At 44.8% G+C, this 23245-nt stretch overlaps 1 protein-coding gene across 1 annotated transcript in view; it reads right to left on the bottom strand.

Annotated features, from left to right (window-relative positions):
- epha6 (eph receptor A6) overlaps positions 1–23245 on the bottom strand; it is a gene marked incomplete at its 3' end in the record, with an annotated part of 193751 nt that overhangs the window by 149753 nt on the left and 20753 nt on the right. Inside the window, exon 2 of the mRNA XM_079813446.1 lies at positions 20782–20846. Coding sequence (XP_079669572.1) covers positions 20782–20846 — 65 coding nt within the window. The remainder of the gene's footprint in view (positions 1–20781; positions 20847–23245) is intronic.

The following is a 23245-nucleotide window of genomic DNA, read 5'->3' as shown; positions in this document are numbered from 1 at the left end:
CTCGTATTGCATAAGTTCCTTACGCTACGGGAAAGTATTCTTTCTTCGAGATTTCTGAAAAACCCAAAATTATCCTTAATTTTGTAACATTGTCAACGCAGTGCGGCAGCCTGGCAGACCATAGCAGGCTATTCCAGCGTGCTATTGGCTGCTCTGCTGGCAACTGCAGCAGCCTATCGGTGAGCCCGCGTGACGTGGCGACCAATGAGGGCGCTTCGCGCCCACCTGGCTTCATTTGCCTACAGGTGGGGCGTGGCCACGTGTATATAAGCGGGGCTCACGGGCTGCATATTCGATTTTCTTTTCTTCAGCGAAGCCCTTCGCATCGCTGGATCTGGAACCCGCCGCCGTTGAACGTGCAGACGAGCAAGCAGAGGACAGCGCCTGAAGAAGCCGGCAGCATCGCGCCGCCTTCAGCCATCCGTGCCTGCTCTGCTATCCGGCAGCATTATATCCTTTCATTGCACGTGTTCTCGCCGTTGCGTCACAAGTTTCATAAAAGAGCACGAGCGTTTTTATCAAAACGCCTCGTTCCACCTGCGGCTCGTGCCACGTGCAGCTCAGCACCAGAGACCGCCATGTGTCTGCGCTCTCTGTCTGGGCCGTGACCACGCCGCCGCCGCACTCCTCGCGGGCGATTGCCCCGAGTGCGAGGAACTCTCTATGTCGACCCTGCGGGCTCGACTCGAGCAGTTTTATGATGACATCACTCCGCTGTTCCCCCCCTCTGTTCAAGCCGCGCCACCGCGCCGCTTATAAGGGATGGTTGAAATGAACGGTCTCGGAGCGAGCCTCCTCCCCCTCTGTTCAAGCCGCGCCACCGCGCCGCTTGCGAGGGATGGTAGAAATGAACGGTCTCGGAGCGAGCCTCCTCCCCCTCTGTTCAAGCCGTGCCACCGCGCCGCTTGCAAGGGATGGTAGAAATGAACGGTCTCGGAGCGAGCCTCTTCCCCCTCTGTTCAAGCCGCGCCACCGCGCCGCTTGCAAGGGATGGTAGAAATGAACGGTCTCGGAGCAAGCCTCCTCCCCCCTCTGTTCATGCCGCGCTAATGCGCCGCTTACATACAAGGGATGGCAGAAACGGACGGTCCTGCAGCTCTCTTTACGTTACAAGAGAGCTGTTCCACCCTCGCGCACATTTCTCAGTCCCCTCATGAGTTCAGGCGACTGGAATTGTTCATATTGCTGTACACGAGCCTGTTAAGACACGCACGCCAGCGAACAAACGCCGTCATGAGACATGACGCTGACATATGCTCTCCAACGAACCCGCACTCCCCCCTGTTGGACCGCGCAGATTGCGCCGTTCGCAAGGAATGAGAGTGCGCACAGTCACGAGCATGTTCAGCGCGCGTGTGCGCGCCGCACTCACCGGAAAATTAACAGAGGGTGTTTTCGTCCCGCTGTGGCCGGACGAACCGCCTTTCTCTAGCATTTCTCAGCCCCCTCTCCAGTTCAGGCGGCTGGAAATATTACTATTGCAGTAACGAGCCTGTCTTTTATGCACGCACGACTGCCAATAAGCACGAGGACGTACTGCCGTATGCTCGCGCTAACTGAACGCTATTGTGTCCCTCCCGGTAGCACAGCGGCAAAATCAGCGGCTGAAACGCCGGAGACCCGAGTTCGAGCCCAGCTCTCGCGGCAGATAAAAATGTTTACTGTCCGCTTCCCCGGGCTCGCGGCCAGCTTTTCTTACATACAGAAAGCTAACTTGCACCACGTGGCGCTCGAGTATTTTTGGGCGTCTATACATAAGGAGAGAATAGACGGTTAAGTCCTGCTGCGGCCGGACCACCGTTAAAACTCTGTTTTCCTGTCAGTCCCCACTCCTGTGGCTACTGCAGATGTTTTCCACACAGCCTACGAGCCGGCGGACTCGCCCTCTCGCCTGTTTCCAACTGAAGCCCCTCCAAAGTCCTCCTAGCAGAAGGGGGAAGTGACGGTTAAGTCCCGCCGTGGCCGGACCACCGTCAAAACTCTTCTTCCTGTCAGCCCCCACTCCTGTGGCTGCTGCAGATGGCTCTCACGCAGCCAACGAGCCGGCAAAACTGCCCTCTCGCCTGTCTACAACCGCCGTTTTACGACGAACCAGAGAAATCACGAAGTTGCTTTTATTTCTGGTTGCACGGCTCACGCCGTATGTGTTTTCAAATGCAGTAAACGTGCCCACTTTTGTGTTCACCCCTGCACCCAAGCACCACAAATCCCGTGTCTCTCACTCACATAAAGCGGCCACCGGCCGCTCGAGTGCTAGAGTTAGGTCACGTGTCCGCTTATTTGCGCCCACGCCTAATCACCACACGCGCTGTCACACAGCCACTCTTAACCGGTCATGTTCCACGCGTAAGAGTTGTGCCCGCTCAAACGCGCTCACACATTTTCGCGAACATTCTGCCCCCGGCGCCATGCGCCGCGCCACACACCATTTGTTCTCCGCCCAAGGTGGCCGGAACGACGAGTGTAGGGCCACACACAAGCCACTCCCCGCTCGAAGCGGCAGAGATACAGTGTGTAAGGCGGCCAGCCATCGAGAGCGATCGGCTGGCCCACAGCACAGAGAGCGCGCGCACGGCGCCCGCCCCTCCTATACAGGCCGTCAAACCCGCGAAGCGCGGCGTTTTGAGCCAGGAGGCCGTTCTATCCCGTGTGGCACACGCGAGAGCGTGGGAAGCCATTCCAGGTGTATCAGAATGGGTGCTGAAAACAGTGAAGCACGGCTACACTCTGCAGTTCGCTCGCCACCCTCCGCGCTTCTGTGCGCGTACAGAGACGAGAGTGAGCGAGGAAGTAGCACATCTACTTCGAGCAGAAATAGCCACGCTGCTGTGCAAAGGGGCTATGGAACCGGTTCCCCATTCTATGAGCGAGTCAGGCTTTTACAGCCGGTATTTTCTCGTGCCAAAAAGGGATGGGTCGCTCAGACCGATTCTGGATCTGAGGCGTCTGAACAAAGCTCTTATGAGAAGATCGTTCAAGATGCTCACGACCAAGCAGATCCTCGCGCATACTCGCCCGAGAGACTGGCTAATCTCCCTAGATTTGAAAGATGCATATTTTCAAATCAAGATAACGCCACGTCACAGGCCATTCTTACGATTCGCCTTCGACGGCCAGGCTTATCAATACACCGTCCTTCCGTTCGGCCTGTCACTAGCACCCCGTACATTTACGAAGTGCATGGACGCGGCCCTCGCTCCTCTGAGAAAAAGAGGGATGCGAGTGTTGAACTATCTGGACGATTGGCTCATCCTGGTGCAGTCAGAGGCCGAGCTCCTCGCCCACAGGGCAATGCTGCTCAGCCATCTGGACAGCCTGGGGCTCACGGTCAATTGGACCAAGAGCTCATTAGTGCCCACGCAATCAACCTCATTTCTGGGTTTGAATCTGGACACTGTGGCAATGTCAGCCCGCCTGTCACCCCAACGCGCGCGCCAAGTTCAGCGCATGGCTGAGTACTTCCGGCCGGGCAAAATCGCACCTCTCAAGCTCTTTCAGAGGATGCTGGAACGTATGGCCTCAGCTGCAGCTGTGCTCCAGCTGGGCTTAATGCGCATGCGCCCGCTGCAATGCTGGTTAAACGCCCGAGTGCCTCACAGAGCCTGGGCGTCCGGAGGCTTCAGGATCAGAGTGACTCAGAGCTGTGTTTCAGCCTAGAGCCCTGGTTAGTAGCCGACTGGTACCAGAGGGGAGTGACGATGGGAGCCATCTCACACCGCAAGGTCATCTCGACGGACGCCTCCACCACGGGTTGGGGCGCCGTTTTCGAGGGCAGATCAGCCTCGGGCCTCTGGTCGAGCGAGGAAAAACTCCTACACATAAACTGTTTGGAGATGATAGCGGTAGAGAACGCGCTCAAGCAGTTTCTCCCGCTTATACGAGGACACCATGTGTTAGTCCGGTCGGACAACACCACAGTGGTGTCCTACGTGAACCGGCAGGGCGGTGTCAGGTCCAGGTGTCTGGGCAATCTGACAGAACGCCTGCTCGTGTGGGCAGACAGCTCGCTGCGCTCGCTGAGAGCTGCGCACATACCGGGCCACCTCAATGTGGGCCCGGACAAGCTGTCCAGGGGCCTCATTCTCTCAGGAGAATGGTCCCTGCACCCCCAGACAGTCCAGCTGGTATGGCGCCTATTCGGCAGAGCGGAGCTTGACCTCTTTGCAACAAAAGAGAACGCCCGCTGCCCGACGTTTCTGTCCAAAAGCGAGGATGCGCTGTCCCAACCTTGGCCCAGCCTCCCGCTGTATGCTTTCCCGCCGATTTCCCTATTGCCCCAGGTCATAGCGAAAATCAGGGAGACGCGCCGCCCGGTGCTCCTTATAGCGCCGCGCTGGGAGAACCAGATTTGGTACCCAGAGCTGGTGAAGCTGTCGCACTCACCCCCCTGGCCAGTTCCGCTGAGAGCAGACCTCCTCTCTCAAGCAGGAGGGTCAGTTTGGCATCCCCATCCAGAGCGATGGTCTCTGCATGTATGGGTGACCAACGGATACCCGTTGACCTGCCCGAAGGGGTTATGAACACGATTTCACACTCTAGAGCCCCCTCGACGAGGCGGTTATATAGTTCTAAGTGGTCGGTGTTCACTGAGTGGTGTGTTTCCAAGGGATTGGACCCACAGCAATGTGGGGTCCAGCGGGTGCTCTCCTTCCTCCAAGAGCTTTTGGAACTGGGCAGGTCCCCTTCCACGCTCAAAGTGTATGTGGCGGCTATAGCAGCGTTCGCTCAGACGACGCTAGGTAGCACGCTAGGAAGGAACGAGCTCATCATCCGTCTCCTCAGAGGAGCCAGACGGATGAATCCCCCGCGGCCCCCTTTGGTTCCTATATGGGATCTGGCCTTGGTCCTAGAGGCCCTGAAGGCTCATCCCTTTGAACCGCTCGAGACTGTGGAACCAAGGTTCCTTTCGCTAAAAACCGCGTTCCTGATAGCTCTGGTTTCAGTGAAACGCGTGGGGGATCTACACGCGCTCTCAGTGAGCCCGACGTGTATGGAGTTCGGTCCTAATGACTCTAAGGTCATTCTCAGACCGAGGCATGGTTATGTCCCCAAAGCGATCGGCACTCCCTTCAGGGCGCAGATTATCTCCCTCTCGGCTCTGCCAGCATCCGACGAGGGGGACGGTGGCAATATCCTCTGCCCTGTCAGGGCATTGAGGGTTTATGTCACACGCTCCGCCACCTTCAGGCGTTCTGAGCAGCTATTTGTTTCGTTTGGAGGGCGCGCTAAAGGTCTCGCCTCCTCGAAACAGACCCTGTCCAGGTGGATAGTGGACGCGATTGCAACTGCATACGCTTCCAAACACCTGCAGTGCCCGCTAGGTGTCAGAGCACACTCCACCAGAGGCATAGCCTCTTCGTGGGCTTGGGCCAGAGGGATTTCCATCCACGATATCTGTATGGCGGCAGGCTGGGCCTCCCCGTCTACGTTCGTGAGATTTTACAATCTGGAAGTTCCTGCCTTACAGGCGAAAGTGTTATCAGTTCAATAGGGCTGTTGGTTCTGCCCAGTGATTCTGCGCAGACATAGCTCACATACTGGTAGTAAGTTCGGTACTAGGCTCATGTGAATTTGAAGGAGACCGGCGGTGCCGTTCCCTCATTTACGAGACGAGCTGTTGTGAGTTTGAAGGTGACCGGCGGTGCCGTTACCTCACTCATATAACAAGATATTGTGAATTTGAAGGCGACTGGCGTTGCCGTTCCCTCATTCATGAGACAAGGTGTGGTGAATTTGAAGGAGACCGGCAGGTGCCGTTCCCTCATTCATGGGACAGGGTGTTGTAACCACCTGTTGTAACCACCCGTCAGTTCAAATGAAGTGTCCGTATATGTGGTGGCCCGTTTCCTTTACCGGCCACCCTGCCCGAGCAGTGTTTTTTTCCCCGGTTCCCTGGGATACATATGCTGTATGCGAGGCGCGCACGGCGTTGACAATATGTTCCCGTAGCGTAAGGAACTTACGCAATACGAGAGAACCTCTCGTAAGAGAACGATACTCGGTTACTTAACGTAACCTCGGTTCTCTCTAGAAGAGGGAACGAGTATTGCGTTCCTTGCCGTGCGCCCCGCGGGCTTTTACGCTTCAGAACTACGAAAACCGAATATGCAGCCCGTGAGCCCCGCTTATATACACGTGGCCACGCCCCACCTGTAGGCAAATGAAGCCAGGTGGGCGCGAAGCGCCCTCATTGGTCGCCACGTCACGCGGGCTCACCGATAGGCTGCTGCAGTTGCCAGCAGAGCAGCCAATAGCACGCTGGAATAGCCTGCTATGGTCTGCCAGGCTGCCGCACTGCGTTGACAATGTTACAAAATTAAGGATAATTTTGGGTTTTTCAGAAATCTCGAAGAAAGAATACTTTCCCGTAGCGTAAGGAACTTACGCAATACTCGTTCCCTCTTCTAGAGAGAACCGAGGTTACGTTAAGTAACCGAGTATCGGTTTCCAGAAATCAAATCGCCGGCAGAAATCAAATCGCCGGCAGATCAGGCTGGGTTTACCCAGTCTAGGAGTGAGGTGTTTTACTCCCTCCTCCACTGTCCTGGGTATTAAATTTGGGTCCCTTGCTCCCTTTTAAAAAGCAGGGTTTGAGCTGCCTCCCCCAGACTTCAGGGATCTTTAAAGGGTTACTTCAGCAATTAGTATTAAGCTTTGTATCAGTAGAAACTCGGTAGTATATTTGAATGATCGTGTTTCCCCCCTCATATCCCCCTGAGACGAGAGATTTCTGTATTTTATGTCTGGAAAAAAGCCTCCGATGATGCAAATATCGTCATTTTGCGTAATCTGATGCTTTTTTGGCCAGAGGCTAGAGACTACAGCCAGTAGTAGGAGCTAGTTCCGCATGTTTTCAATTCCGCCCATCGGGTGTGGGATCTTATTCACAGAATGTAAAAACCGCTCTGGGATTCATAACGGAGCGGTGGGGAGCAAAGCAAGTTGTTTGAATTAATTCCTATGAAAGTTAAGCTTCCATAGGCATGAACTGAAAACAAGCCAGACTGGACATGCACCGTGAATGACTGTGCAGCCGTGAATGAATGCCATGCTTAGCTCAGCTCAGCTCTTCGCTCTTGTGATGAATGAAATCGGACTCCTGCTGCGTTTGTGCTGCGACTCTTGTTTGGCTCACACTGTATTGAACAGACATGTTCAGTTTTTAATTGTAGTGTCTTTTCTCTACCTGAACTAAATTATTTTACTATTTTATTACTATAAAAATAAACACGACGGTGGGGGCGGTGCCACGGTGGGCAAGTAATAACCGATAGTCGTGGCTTGGGAGGGGCCTCATAGGGCAGCAAATCAAGTGCATTCTGGGAGTTGTTGTCTTTCATCCACATAAGCCAAAAATACATTTTCTGGCTTTTCTCAGTCTAGAAGTCACCAACTTCTAAAATAATTTCACATTTCTAATACATAAATTACTTCATTTAAATACACATTCATCTTTCCAGCTGTGAAGTATCCCTTTAAGTTGTAAAACATTATGAGATGGTAGCCACAGCACAGTTTAACAGCACAGTGAGCTCCCTTTGGAAAGCTGCCCTTTCGAGCCTTAGGGATGAGTGAGGTGTTCCCTCCATGACCATATCGGGTATCAAAGCAAGGTACCTTGCCCCCTTCTTAAAGCCCTGGTTATCCTTGTTATTTTGCACTTGTTCTTTGAATAAGTAGTGCGAATCTACCTGGTTTCTGGAAAGAATGAGATGCATGGTGCAAGGGCTCCCCTTATAAGGTAACTGGGGATGAGTTCATTACAAGAATCTGTGCAATTAAGTGTTTGTCATTCGTGTATTATAGCCTTTCTGTAAATAATCGAAGCTGCATTTCTCCAGAGTAGTGGTATACCAAGTTATAGTTAAACTCTCTGATAGTTAACAACACCCTGTTGCAGGCATTCCTTGAGAGCTGTGTCAAGTGAGAAAAGCGCTGTTGCAGCTTAGCCATGTTTTCTATAAAAGCTCTGCATTTAGGGCTGCAGTAGCCCGCAGAGGAGGGAGGAAGGTTCTAGAGGCCAGGACTTCCCTTGCTATAAAGGCATAGAAGCTAGAATATCTTTCATTCTTGTGGGAGACATTAGCATAGGGATGCTACCACTACACTGCTTGTGTATGTCTACTTATGGATGCACCCTGGGTTGACGCTCTGTTGAGTCAAGGTATGCTATGCCCACTATGTGCATATTCTCACCTAGTGAGGCATGGCGGTGTGGGTATTTATTCCCCATAGCATCGATCCAAGATGCAGTTTTGAGTTCCACTTTGAAAGGGAAAGTCTCAGGTTACGACTGTAACACCGGCCATTGATGTGGGTGTTGTACTCAAAAGTGGAGGCAGATGTATGTGAGCTTTCAGGGGTAAGTTTAAGTGGACTTGGAAATTATTGGAGAACTCTGTTTCACTGGAAGGTCCAGTTATGACATTTTGATTAAACATTACGAGGTCAAAATCAAAAAAATTGCATGGATGAAATGGTTCACAATAAGCTCTATGACATGCATTTAGAAAATATATACAGTGAATTTTCATGTCATGCTCACCTTAAATGTACTAATAACCACCATAATAATGCATGTGGTAAAAAATATAAAGCCACATGATGAATCAGATTTCAATATAAGTGGCCTGTCCATAAAACATGGGCAATGCGGATGTATAGACGTGAGTTATACACACAAAGACAAAACACCACCAGGGTAACACATATAACACTAAAATAATGCAATAAACATTACAAAAAAACTAAACAAACAGAAAATGTAACATAAATCATTCCAAAGACAGGAAAACTGGTAACCAAAATGAGAAGATTCTCTCTCTCTTCTCCTCTCTCTCTCTCTCTCTCTCATCTCTCTCTCTCTCTCTCTCTCTCTCTCTCTCTCTCTCTCTCTCTCTCTCTCTTCTCCTTCTCTCTCTCTCTCTCTCTCTCTCTCTATATATATATATATATATATATATATATATATATATATATATATATATATATATATATATTCAACTCTGTCAGTACTTACATACCCTGCTAAAAAATATTATTAGTGAATCACATCATAAAAATTTGTCTAGAGCACATCAGTCGCTTTTTCATCAGGACTGTCGAGTGTGAAATGCTGCAGCTTCAAATAACAAAAGCGGAAATAGAACAGAAGAACAACTCGTATTAAAAGAGATTTTCTCAGGATGTGGGCGAGAGTTAAAATCGAGCTTTGTGTTTAGTGTCAGTTGCAATGATGAAAACAAAAGGTCCTCTAAATCAGTGGGAGCTCCTGTTTTTTTCCCCTGCGAATTAGAAGTAACACTCTTTGAACTCAATCAATAACCACTGAATCAGCTGCAGATATCAGAGAGCACATGCTGGTGTTATATTATCAGACTAGGACTATAGTGTTAACATGTGTTGTATGGACTGGAATCAGTCCGAGCCAGTTGGAGACTATATGTAAAGGACCTGATATACTCACAGCAAAGTTCTTTTTTGTTCTTCGCTTAGGGGTAAAGGGGGTGGGGTGTGGTGGGGTTCATTCCATTGACTTGCATTCAAACACACGCAAATCTGGGAGACTGGATGCGCATGCTCATGCGAAGACGTTCGGATTGTGCTGCATTCCAAAGTTCAAGTCTGGTGAACTCTGACCTACAGCGACAGTTGTGGCCTAATGGTTAGAGAGTTGGCCTTGCAACCCGAATGTCGCAGTTCGAGTCTCAGTATTGGCAGTAAATGTAGGTGGAGGGAGAAAAAAAGGCAGCCTACTGTTCCAGGTGTGTGTTCACGGTATGTGTGTGTTCAGTATTCACTGATGTGTGTGTGCACTTGGATGGGTGAAATGCAAAGAACAAATTCATAGTATGGGACACCAAATTCCGAATATGGGACACGTCACTTTCCCTTTCACTTCACTTCAAATTTATATCATGTGACTGATAGAAGATTGATATGTCAAGTTGTGACGTCTTAGCTGAATTAAAATAATGCTAACTATATATATATATATATATATATATATATATATATATATATATATATATATATATATATATATATATATATATATATATATATATATATATATATATATATATATATATATATATATTGTATATTACATTTTGGTTTTATTCATTGTCCATAGAAATTTGGTGTGTTCAAAGTCTAGTGTGACTGCAGCTTAAAAAGAAATTTTAAATACCTTTGTAGCGATATACCGTACTGTAAGTGAACATCCAGACGCTGCCTACGCTGTTGGTAGTGGTGTTTAGATGAATATGTGAATATGTGCTGTGTGCTTTCCTCTCAATAACAAAATAAGCACAACAAAAATGACAGTGGTGAGAAAACAGCAGCTAAGAAAGCATCATAGCAATGTGGACATTTTGCATAAGCTCTGCAACTCTGCACTCCATGTCACATTTATTTATATAGCACTTTATACAACAGATTGCTTCAAAGCAAGCAGCTTTATAGTTTTAAATATGAATAAAACAGTCCCCGTATTGCTTTCAGTTAGAATAACCTCAGTTTCTACTCTAAAGCAGCTGTCCAGTGTGCTCATGTTCTTACTCACGTCTGAAAAAAAATGTACTGTAGAAAATTTCCACATCAAACAAGGTATAGCCTCAGAGCACACATATCTACTAAGTAATCACATGGACCAATGAGAGTTGGAAGGTGTTCACAAGCCAATTTTTTTCAGAAAGTTTGCTCTGGCAATCTGTTTCAAAATCCAGAAACAAACTCCAAACAAACTTTGTTTTAGCCTGATTTTGCTCGAAATTGTGTCAGACTAGTTAATTCCTTGATTTCACTTTAAGTAAAACAGGGCCATAAAGTGAAAGTAGAATCCACACAAATGTATTAAACTAGCAAATATTACATGCATTATTTTGTTTTAGAAGTGAAAAATCCTGAGAACAAACAAGGCCTAGGGGGTGAAGGGCCTTATTGTTTTCCTAAGGTAATTATATAAAACATATATATATATATATATATATATATATATATATATATATATATATATATATATATATATATATATATATATATATATATATATATATATATATATATATATATATATATATATATATATATATATATATATATATATTGGCAATTGGCAGCAGGAAGTGTCACTTTCTAAATGCTTTGAAATTGCCCTCTTATTTTTACCCGTTTTGCTCCAATCTTCGTCAGAATAATGTCAAAACATGACAGATGTACACCTGTGAAAGGATTCTTGATATCTTTAATACTGTTGTCATGGCAATGCATCAAACTTTAATATTCTTTTTGGGTGTTTTTGAGACTCTTAGCATGCTTAAAATTGCATTAAACTCGACACAACCAGTTGTCGGCCAGTAGACATGGGTAAAGCCTTAGAAATGGGCATGTAGGAAGTGTACTCTTCTGACTAAAGTAGGTAGTTAGTTTTACCTACAGTACAATGAACAAACTCTGTACATACTGTATATTGTTCTCATCGAGCCAGACAACTTTCTAATTAACAGTCATTAGCGCCGACCAACAGGAAGTCAGATATTTTTGTTTGAATGTGGATTTTTGGGATCAATCTCTGAATTTGTAACTACAGCTCCAAAGGGTGTCATACAATTCACACCAACATTCTCAACATGATGCCAATATATTGAAGATGCTAAATTGTGAACAGGTCTTGGATATCTTGAACGGTGTTGCCATGGCAAGGGATTACAGTAATGACAAAAAGGTAAACTGGAAGAGTCTCATATCTTCTAAATAATAAATTATACACAATTTATTTCTACATAAAGTAATACAAAAAAAGTCTTGGTTACGTATGTAACCCCCGTTCCCTGAAGGAGGGAATGGAGACGTACGTCGGAACTGACCGACGAATTGGGATCTGTTTTCAGAGACCAATCTACTTTGAGTGATTAAAAATGAGCCAATGGACATTGGCATGCGGTTCACGCATTCCACACACCGCCCCGCTGCGCAGGTATACGGAAGTGGAATACCGCATCATTGCTTTTCAACTGAGGAGCCGAGATAAGTGACTCTGGCCTTCAGCTGAACCTGGCGACGGGACGTACGTTACCGTTCCCTCCTTCAGGGGGTTACATATGTAACCGAGACGTTCCCTTTCAGTCGGTCACGTTCGATGTACATCGGAACTGACCAACGAATTGGGATCCCTACCAACACGCCAGGGATGCTGGCCCTTCCAGCGCCCTGCCTGAGCTCACTGGACCACTCCTATGTTGGAGTGGGAGTCAGGGCTCCCGGCAGGGAAGGACAGTCACTGCTGTTCCTGTAAGACCCACTCAGCGTGACTATTGGATAACGCTGTGAAAGCATGTCTCGAGGAGATGGCACGCTGCGGAGCCACGTCCTTCAATGGAAGGAGCGGTGGCAAAATACACATAAGTACTAACCTATCAGGGTAGTGCTACCTATGGCAGTCTCTGGGGTGGATCCAACCTGGTCCCAGGGGGGAAGAACACACCCAGAGACGACAGAGTGAGCTCTGTCAAGGGAAAGACACGGGGCTAGCCGAGTAGGTTAGCTGGTACCGTGGAGAATACACATATGGGGTAGCCGTTAGGGGACTGCTACATATGGAACCCAGCCTACACACACGTTCCACAAGCATACGGGAAGACAGCAGGACATCGATCTCTGACCGCAAGACATGGGCATCGCTGCTCCACACAGTGGTGAAGAGGATGCCCCTGTACTTGGGAGGCCGGCGAGCGAACTGAACCGCGTAGCCGAGTCTGATGGTGCGGATGAGCCAGCGAGATGGTCTGGGGAGACCTAGCCAGGCCCCCAGGGACCGAACAAGCGGGACCAACGGCACAACAGACGTACATAGGGTGGGGCAGCGAGGTGGAGTACGCAGACCCGACTCGGGAGGCCCGGAGGCGGCCCAGAGTGTTGCCTGAGTACTTCAGGTGGGGCAGAGTATGGGTGAGAAGGCCCGGGGACGTCCTCTGTGCCCACACTGCTGCCCCCTGGCGAGGGGGAGAGGGGAGGAAAGGAGTGGCAAGGCCTGGGGGCGTCGCACACTGCCAACCTGACCCTCTCAGGGCCCAGGGAGGGAGGAAACTGCTCTGGACTCCGGAGAGCCAGCGGCAGGACCGAAACCGAAAAATATTCTCCACCCGGTCCTCTCCCGGGGGAGGGAGGGGTGCGGACACCGTCTCCCCGAGCAGTTCCCCATCTCGCTGGGCTGCCCGTTCCAGGGCCGCTTGCCCTTGTGCTTGCTAGTGGACTCGCGGGACCCTGGACGGGTTGGGCGCGTCCCCTGCGCCCGGCCACCAGCTGCCCGGGTGGAGGCTGCTGCTTGGCTTAGCATGGGCGGAGGCAGATGCAGGGGGGCACCCTCGGCGACAAGCAGACGGAGGCGCTGCAGCCGACGACTGGGTGGAGGCAGCAGCTAGTCGTCGGGGCAGGATGTTTTGTTTTTGGTTTGCTTTTTGTTTTGTTTTTGTTTTGTTTTTTAAACCAACACCATCCGCTTCTGGGCCACTGAGAACTGCTGGGTGAGTTCTCGACGGCGTCGTTGAAGAGGCCAGCCTGACAGACAGGGACGTTGAGGAACCGAACTTTGTCGGGCTCACGCATATTTGCCAAGTTAGCCCCAGGTTCCTGGACCACTAATGTGGACATCGCCTGACCCAGGGAGTGTGCAGTGACTTCCGTCACCCGGAGAGTGAGGTCCATCACCGCACGCAGTTCCTGCATAACCCCTGAGTCGGGACTACCCTCGTGCATGCAGGACAGAGAGTAGTGAGAGAGGGAAAAAACTTTTTTTTAGATTTTTTACAGATTATGGCCCTTTTGGTGTTCCATATTTTGACACCAAATAGTTCCACATTGCAAAATTTTTCTGATGCACATCCAGGCAGCCACCCAGGAAAATATGGCTGTCAACTCTGAATCTGATTCAGCATAAGCACACACTGTTATAGTGGGAAACTCAGCATCATCTCCAGCGCATAGCAGCCCTCTCTCCAATGCAGCAATTGACATCTGTCCTCTGCCAGAGCCACAAATGAAACGTTAGGTCCCCCCTTTTTTCAAAAAAGGACCAGCAATCCCATCTGAGCTACCATCAGGCATGAGAGACAGTGGGCGTGGCCGCCAGAGTCGACGGCACACGGAGCGCTGAACGCTCAAGCCCCTATGAAAGGGGCAGGACGAACAATGCGCCGATGTGGCCATGTTCTCATGAGAGAACATGAATCACCTACGAACAAAGTCTCAGCATGTCACCAAGGCTTATTAGCCAAAGTAGCCCTTTTCTGATGCACCAGAAAATAAACTAGATCGGGGAATAAGCAAAGGGACTCAAGCCCGTTTCAGGTTTCATAGTCTGGACCACGCATCTAGATTGCCGCGTGACGCACTGGGTTGCCGTGACAACCCCCACTGTCAGCCGGCGCTCGACGGCACACAGCGCGCTGAACGCTCAAGCCCTTACAAGAAAGGTGAGATGAACAACGCGCCGACATGACCATGCTCTCTCACCCACGAAAGCAATCTCACATGTTTATATGTGAGAGAGATCGTGGCCGTCAAATGAGGACAGGAAACAACCGCATCCAGAAACACACGGTTTGAATGACATCTTGAAAAAGACGCAGGGTCAAACCGTGTTGCTCTTTTAGAAGGAAATGCTCTTTTAGAAGTGCTGAAGCACTCAGGGAGATGACCATGGCTCACAGCAGTCCGATGGCAAGCCTGCGTGTGAGCACTCAAGAACGGAAACGCCCAGCCAACCAACACAGGAACAAGTGTATGTTGCAGCGGCCACTCGCTGACTCGCGCCTTCACACCTGCACCCAGGTAAGAGAGCGATCCTCCTCGAGACTCGTCTAAACACTCTTTGTAGAAACAGCTTGATACAGCAAACCATTCGGATCCGAAGTTAAAAGCAATGATGCGGTATTCCACTTCCGTATTTATACCCGCGCAGCGGGGCGATGCGTGGAATGCGTGAACCGCAAGCCAATGTCCATGGGCTCGTTTTTAATCACTCGCAGTAGATTGGTCTCTGAAAACAGATCCCAATTCGTCAGTCAGTTCCGACGTACGTCGAACGTGACCGACTGAAAGGGAACTAACTCTTTAATCTTTTTTTATATTTAATGCATTATGCACCAGTTAAAAATCTGGTTGAAATAAATAAATAAAATACAATAAAATATATAATATAACCACTAGATGGCAGCATATATGATTATTTGAGAAAAGCCTTGTTGACGAGAACAGCGTTTTAGGACAAAATTAATTACTTTTATTAGCTATTGCATTTGGATATATATTTATACATTATCAAAGACTACTTTCTGTCACAGTTTTGATTTATACTTGTTTTGTTTAAAATGTTGAATTTTCTGGCTCAACTAACTGGTAAACAGTCTCCAACTTATCCTTTGATCTCACTCTTCCTCTCTCTCTCTCTCTCTCTCTCTCTCTCTGTGTGTGTGTGTGTGTGGTCCAGGTAAACCCTACGTTATGAGGACCAAATGTCCCAACACAGAGATGACAATATCCAAAATCCTTGTCTGTGAGAAAAACAGCTTATAAATCAGACTAAATTATGTTTGTTTTTTGTAAGTAAAAATGCAGAAAGTTATCTGTGATGGTTAGGTTTAGGTGTAGTTTTAGGGCTAGGGGATAGAATATACAGTTTGTACAGTATACAAATCATTATGTATATAGAAAGTCCCCATAAAACATGAAAACATCATGCACAGTTTTCCTAAAGCCACTGAGGTGGCGGTGGTGCAGGGGCTTGGGCCCATCATCATTGTATTATCTTTCTGTAGTTTTAAAAGAAGTTAAAATATATTGGCAGCCATAACATTTTTATTTTTTTATTTTTTATTTAAAGGTATAACAAAGCAAAATCATAGTTTGCCCTTGAACCTGCTTGAACTCACAGGTATAACACATTGACCATCTGAGCTTGTCCAGATTTCGTTGTAATCTATCACTAAATACCAGATCTGTCCTTCTTAAGGTCACTGAAAGTCCCATTACAGATAAGGAATTAACGCTCAAAAGTGTGACTTTCTGTCTCATCTTGACACAACTTCTAAAACAGCATGTATTAATCATTCACATCCCATTGCTGTGCTCTCTTTGAAAAGAGACAGACAGGCCTTTTTAGAAAAGGTCAACCTTTCAAATAGCCGACAGGGAACGAGAGAGCGTTAAGAGATCATTAATCACTCTTTGATTGACACAGTAGTCTTTGTATCGTAACTACAGCAATGTAACCATGCTGACTGTTTTTTAATTACACTGATTTACAATGAATTGACCATCTTTGATGACTGTCACAGCTTTTTCATCTTGAAAAGGACAGCAGTACCTGAGCCAAGCTAAATGAGACCAAAATTCAGCAGTTTTTAAAAATATTTCAAGCCAACTTATTTTTGTCAAAAGATACACTTTTTTTTTGCAATTTTTATTTATTTATATACACCGATCAGGCAAAACATTATGACAGGTGAAGTGAATAACACTGATTATCCCTTCATCACGGCACCTGTTAGTGGGTGGGATATATTAGGCAGCAAGTGAACATTTTGTCCTCGAAGTTGATGTGTTAGAAGCAGGAAAAATGGGCAAGTGTAAAGATTTGAGCGAGTTTGACAAGGGCCAAATTGTGATGGCTAGATGACTGGGTTAGAGCATCTCCAAAACTGCAGCTCTTGTGGGGTGTTCCCGGTCTGCAGTGGTCAGTATCTATCAAAAGTGGTCCAAGGAAGGAACAGTGGTGAATCGATGAAATGGTCATGGGCAGCCATGGCACACTGATGCATGTGGCGAGCGAAGGCTGGCCCATGTGGTCCGATCAAACAGACGAGCTGCTGTAGCTAAAATTGCTCAAGAAGTTCATTCTGGTTCTGATAGAGAGGTGTCAGAATACACCGTGAATCGCAATTTGTTGCTTAATGGGGCTGTATAGACCAGACAGGGTGCCGATGCTGACCCCTGTCCACCGACGAAAGAAAGAGTATCAGAACTGGACCATGGAACAAATAATGAAGGTTGGCCGGTCTGATAAATCACATTTTCTTTTACATCACGTGGATGGCCGGGTGCGTGTGCGTCACTTACCTGGGGAACACACGGCACCAGGAGGCACTATGGGAAGAAGGCAAGCCAGCGGAGGCAGTGTGATGCTTTGGGCAATGTTCTGCTGGGAAACCCTGGGTCCTGCCATCCATGGGGATATTATTTTGACACGTACCACCTACATAAGCATTGTTGCAGACCATGTACACCCTTTCATGGAAACGGTATTCCCTGGTGGCTGTGGCCTCTTTCAGCAGGAAATGCGTCCTGCCACAGAGCAAAAATGGTCCAGGAATGGTTTGAGGAGCACAACAACGAGTTTGAGGTGTTGACTTGGCCTCCAAATTCCCCAGATCTCAAGCCAATCGAGCACCTGTGGGATGTGTTGAACAAACAAGTCCGATCCATGGAGGCCACATATCGCAACTTACAGGACATAAAGGATCTGCTGCTAACATCTTGGTGCCAGATACCACAGCACACCTTCAGGGGTCTAGTGGAGTCCATGTCTTGATGGGTCAGGGCTGTTATGGCAGCAAAAGGGGGACCAACACAATATCAGGTCATAATGTTATGCCTGATTGGTGTACAGTACCATTCAAAAGTTTGGGGTCAGAAAGATTTTTTTTAAAGAAATTAATAATTTATGATGTTATAAAAGTTATAACAAGGGTTATAAAAGGGTTGGTCCTCTCCGCACACATTCATAAGATTTTATAGCTTGGATGCTCATGCCACTCCGGGCTCTCATGTCCTTGAGTCGACATCACAAGCTAATGTCTGAGACTCTCTTGCGTTTTTGTGCACACCTACACAACCGTAGGGGCTCCAGACATCATCAAGCATGGCGGCGTGGGTATTCTTATTCCCATATGCATACTTCATGCAGCATTGAGTGTAGCTTTTGAAAGGGAACACTTGGGGTTACTTGACTGTATCCCTGTTCCCTGATAAAGCTGAACGAGATGCTGCACTGCAGTGCCGTGCTGATGATGTCCCAGGACTGGTCTTCAAACAAAAGAGACCTGAAGTCTTACAGCTGGGGCTCATCTATTTATAGCCTCGTGTAGCAGGTGCGCTGATGACGGCACCGACCGAGGCTATAATACCTCCAGGTCAATTTCATTGACGTGTTTAAACACACTTTTCACAGCAGGTCGTGATAAGACACTTCCCATATGCATACTTCATGCAGCATCTCATTCCACTTTATCAGGGAACAGGGTTACAGGCAAATAACCCCAAGTGTTTTCTATTTGAGGTTTTCACAAAAATGAGTTCATTAAGCCCTCATCTAGCGATTCCAATGCTTGAACAAATCCTTATTTGTACATTTTCTGAGAGGTGTACCTTCCAAAATCTCGACGACTGTTTCCCCTCAGCACAAGTTTGGTATTGTTGTAAAGCGCAGCATTACAACTTTGTGAATATTCTTAGTGAATTCTCAATGACATGAGTCTGAACATATGAAATGTGATTTTCAAACCCATGCTGATGTAAAAAAAAAAAAACAGCTTGTTGCTAACCAGTTGCAATAACACCTTCTGTGATTAATCAAAACACCCCAGAAAAATCAGTTAGGTGACAATGTTAAATATTCTTTATATAAATACTTTCAATAAAGTTGAACATATATTTTCTCTAAAAATATGGATTTTGCCTTGGTGTATGCCAAATTTGGTTTTATTACCAGGGATTGTAAGGTATGGTTGCTAGGTGATTTTGATTTGGAAACTTCGGAAAACTTTAACTCGATTTTTCTCAAAATTGACTTTGAGGATTCTACCGACTTCAAACAGGTGCACCTCACCTTTTTAATAGAGAAAAACTCATTTTTGAAAATGTTCTCATTCTGTCTCATTTTGACAGCACGGGTCACATGTATATTAAAGTACAAAACGTCTCGGTTACGTCTCGGTTACATATGTTACCCTCATTCCCTGAAGAGACGTAACGTCGAACGTGACCGACTGAAAGGGAACAGTATTTTGAAATTGTAATAATATTTCACAATATTGTTTATTTTATTTATTTATTATTTTTGATCAAATGAATAAGGCTTTGGTGGATATAAGAGACTTCGTTTAAATTTGTATTTTTTTTTTTATCAAGTCAAGCACTCTGTAAAGTCTACTCCAGCACATCCCAAAGACTTTCAATGAATTTAAGGTCTGGACATATAACATGCAAGAAAGATAATAATCACTGTAATAATGATCCAATCATTGCCAATTTAAATCCAAACAGGATTTTTTTTTTTTTTGCCGGGCAGTAAATAATAAACATAACATAACATAACAACAGAACAGAACAGAACATACATTTTAGTCATGACATGAGTTGAGTTGAGTTTTTCCTTGCATTTTCCTGTATCACTGAACTATTGGTGAGAGTTAGCATGAGATCAATGCGTACACTATGTGAAGACACCAGGTTTCTGTGACACATAATTACAGCACAGCATCTGAAGGGCTTACAGTGGAGTGGATCCAAGAGAATAGTCAACGAAACAATGGAACAGCACAAACAAATCTGTCCCTTCAAACAGAGAAGGTAGAGAGGTGAGAAGCAGAGAGAGAGGTAGAGAGATAGAACCCCCATAGGATATGTCCATGCCAGAGTAAACAAAACACACACACTGGTCTCCAACCGCTAGAAAACAAATTAAATGGCGGGTAAAATCTCCCCAGACTGGAAAAGGTGTGTTCCATCTGGCTATGGGAGAAGAATGAAAAAGGCTTTGATTAACATGACATACCCTGACCTAACAGAAAGAACCAGGAAAAGACATTGTGGTAAATACTAATAGGAGAGGTATGTGACCCAGGATATTATAGTATGAATTATTAATTTGACCAGAGGTATGTACCATCCTCTTACTGCATGAAAAAAGAAACCCCAAGTGATGTTTACTGTTGAGATGAACTCGCTTTCTTTGACATCATGGGCACCTGTGTAAGAGCAGAACTAATATGAAGATGTGCACAGCAAGTCCATTGGGAAATCATTTTATGGGCTATAGGTCATTTTGCACAACCTCAAAATAAATAAATAAAACACTCTGTGGGCTGATTTTGGTTCATCCACTACAACACTTCCACTCCAGTACAGCTCAAGACAGGACTGGTACTTATGGTCGGCCTCAGAAAAAGGGCAGTGATTGAGCATCAATCATCTGTTCTTTATCAGGAAATTGATCCAATAATAGTAGCTCTACTATTAGAAGCTTTTTTTGGGCTGTGAGCTCACACTTGATTGCTTCATTCAAATTGCTTCTAGCCCTTTGACTGTTTTTAATGTCTTAAAAAATCCCTCTATAGTGTTCACAAAAAATGAACGGAGGTGAAATTGAATTATTAAGACCTGTGTTAATAATTACCTTCTAAGAAATTCTTTCAGTGGCTTGTTTTGATTAAATTTCATCATAAGAAACTTTTTTTTCTCACATGAATTGTGTAGAGTGTGGATTGGATTAACCTGAGATAAGTAATGTTTGAATGGGCATAGTTAGAATTATTTATATATATATATATATATATATATATATATATATATATATATATATATATATATATATATATATATATATATATATATATATATATATATATATATATATATATACATGACTGTGGTAGGCTTACCTTGTATAGTGCAATGGAAATGATGCATAAGGTACAAAAGTCACAGGGAAATATTACTTACCCCATTTATTGGGTAGGTCTTCCAGCTTAGTTCTCCCAGCACAGCAGTAGTGTCCAAGAGAACCACTACAGAGAAAAAAAAGATGACAACTAGGTCAACTATAAAGTCTCCAAAAGCACAATGAATCTATGGACCAGTTGCATAAACATAGCCACTAAGTTAAGCCTGTGTCTTAAGAACTAGTCTGACCAACTAGCAATTAAATTAGACCAATCTTCCTTTTTATGTAACTGACTTAAATGTTATGATGACTATTAGATTAGATGACTAACTTGTAAGACTATCTAAGCTGTTTATGCAACCGCTCACATATTAAAATAAGTTTATGTAGAACATTTCATAAAACATTTTTTTTTATAAAAAATGGTATATTATATCATATTATATATATATATATATATATATATATATATATATATATATATATATATATATATATATATATATATATATATATATATATATATATATATATATATATAATGATTTAGGATGTATTATAGAATATATGCTAAAGAAATAGTCTGTTATTTCAGTATTCAGTATATAGTATTCAGTCTGAAATTTTAAATAACACTAAACACCAAAAATGCACCAAAAATTATCATAAAAGAGGTCCAAGTAATATTCAAGAACTTATTAAGTCATAAGAAAAACTGAAATTTAAAATATAAATTTGTGTTTTAAATTCATTTAATTTTGACATTTTCACAAGCTCTCACTGGTGAATTCATGAAAAATACATTAACATTGTTCTGTTTGTGAACAAACTAATCTTTTAAATCAGATCTTTTCAATTAATCTGTTGATCCATAAAAAAAAGCTGTTGAAAAAGTTGAATGATTCGTTACACCAACCAAGCTATGGCGTATGCAAGTAGAACACTTTTTTTAAGCTTAAGTCTCCAGTTACCTTTCACTGTAAATGAATGACCAAAGTGGCAGTACATTCAAAATTTCCCCTTTTGATTTTACAAAGAACAAAAAAAACAAACAAATTCAAAACAGCATGAATATGAAATTTTGTGGTGATTCCACACCAAAAAGTAATTTGCTCACCCACATACAGCAGTTTGATATGATAAATGTGCAATTTCCGTTGTCTCTACACCAAGACTTAATTACAATGTCTATCAATAAAACTGTGTCATGGGCGTAATACTCATTACACAAAGTCAGGTTATGTACCATTCTCTTTTCTACTTAGCCACAATTCCATATTTAAAATAATAATAAAAAAGACTTCAACAGTAAGCATGTCTGTTGATTTTGCTCTGTGTACAAGTGATCATTATTCTCACTCAGTAAGTGGTCTGTGTGTAAGACAGCTTCTGAATATGTGTTGTAATACTGAGCTAATAATCAGCTTATCCGCCTATGTGTTGTCAAAGAGTTAACGTAATGATCCTCGATGAGTGCCTGTCTGTAGAGAGTCTGCAGACAGGCTGAGCACTACTGTTCGCCCTGATCAAATTTGCTTGACAATACCTGATAATTCTGCCTGGAAGTGATGGATCTGTGCTACTAACACACCCAAACAGAAAAATGTGAATTAGAGGGTTAGGCACTTTGGCCACTCATCCTAAATTACATTACAGCTCTGTCTAGACCCAGTGTCTCTATCTTGAGTCATATTATCGTGAAATTTCCACACTCACTCTCTCCCTTACAATGAAGGGAAATTAAACATGTCTGCAAGCATATCCGGACAGAATGATCAATTTGTAATGACTTTATTAAGAGATATTTATCAGATTAGGCCTAAAGCCAGTCTATGATACACATTGAATTGGTGAAAGTTGTTTCAATTTTTGAATAGGAATTTACTTAAAAGACATGTGATATTTTTGACCTATAAAAAGGGCACCCACCCATGATCCTTTGAAAATCGTTAAGAATTCATAAATCATAATTAGGGTACTATGCAGATAAACTTTAACCCTTTCACACATACTTTTAAAATATTTAGTTTTTTTTTTTTTTTTTTTTTAAAGAATGAATCACATTCCTATTTCCATGGTGACGCATAAAACTGAATATTCTGAATATTCATAAACTTGTTAAACTAGTTCATCTTCTTATTCTCAAGTGTGTAAATATGTAATTTCTCAATTAGCATCTGGGGCCAATCTTGAAAATGGGTTGTTCAAAAGGGAAAGAAGGAATCTGAAATCAGATTAGATCACAGAATCCAATCCTAGTTTTAATCTGGATCAAACCTTCAGTTTGTGTTGTTCAAAACTTGTCAGTAGGATTTGGATAACTTTGATCCAAAAAAAAAAAACAGTATTATCCTGATCCCAACAGGGGGTAGGATTTCAAGGTGGATTCCAGAAGGAAAATGTGGTAAAACTTTAAAACTGGTCAAAAAATACAACATTTGTATCATATAATACACAAATACATATTATTTTATTTTGCTCTTGATTAGTTAGGCTAAATGTTAAAGTAATACATTAGAAGTA

Source organism: Gobio gobio (genome assembly GCF_949357685.1).
Source record: "Gobio gobio genome assembly, chromosome: 3".
NCBI classification, from domain to species: domain Eukaryota; kingdom Metazoa; phylum Chordata; class Actinopteri; order Cypriniformes; family Gobionidae; genus Gobio; species Gobio gobio.
The sequence above is the reverse complement of the archived record's forward strand: the minus strand, read 5'-3'. Positions and strand labels throughout refer to the sequence as shown.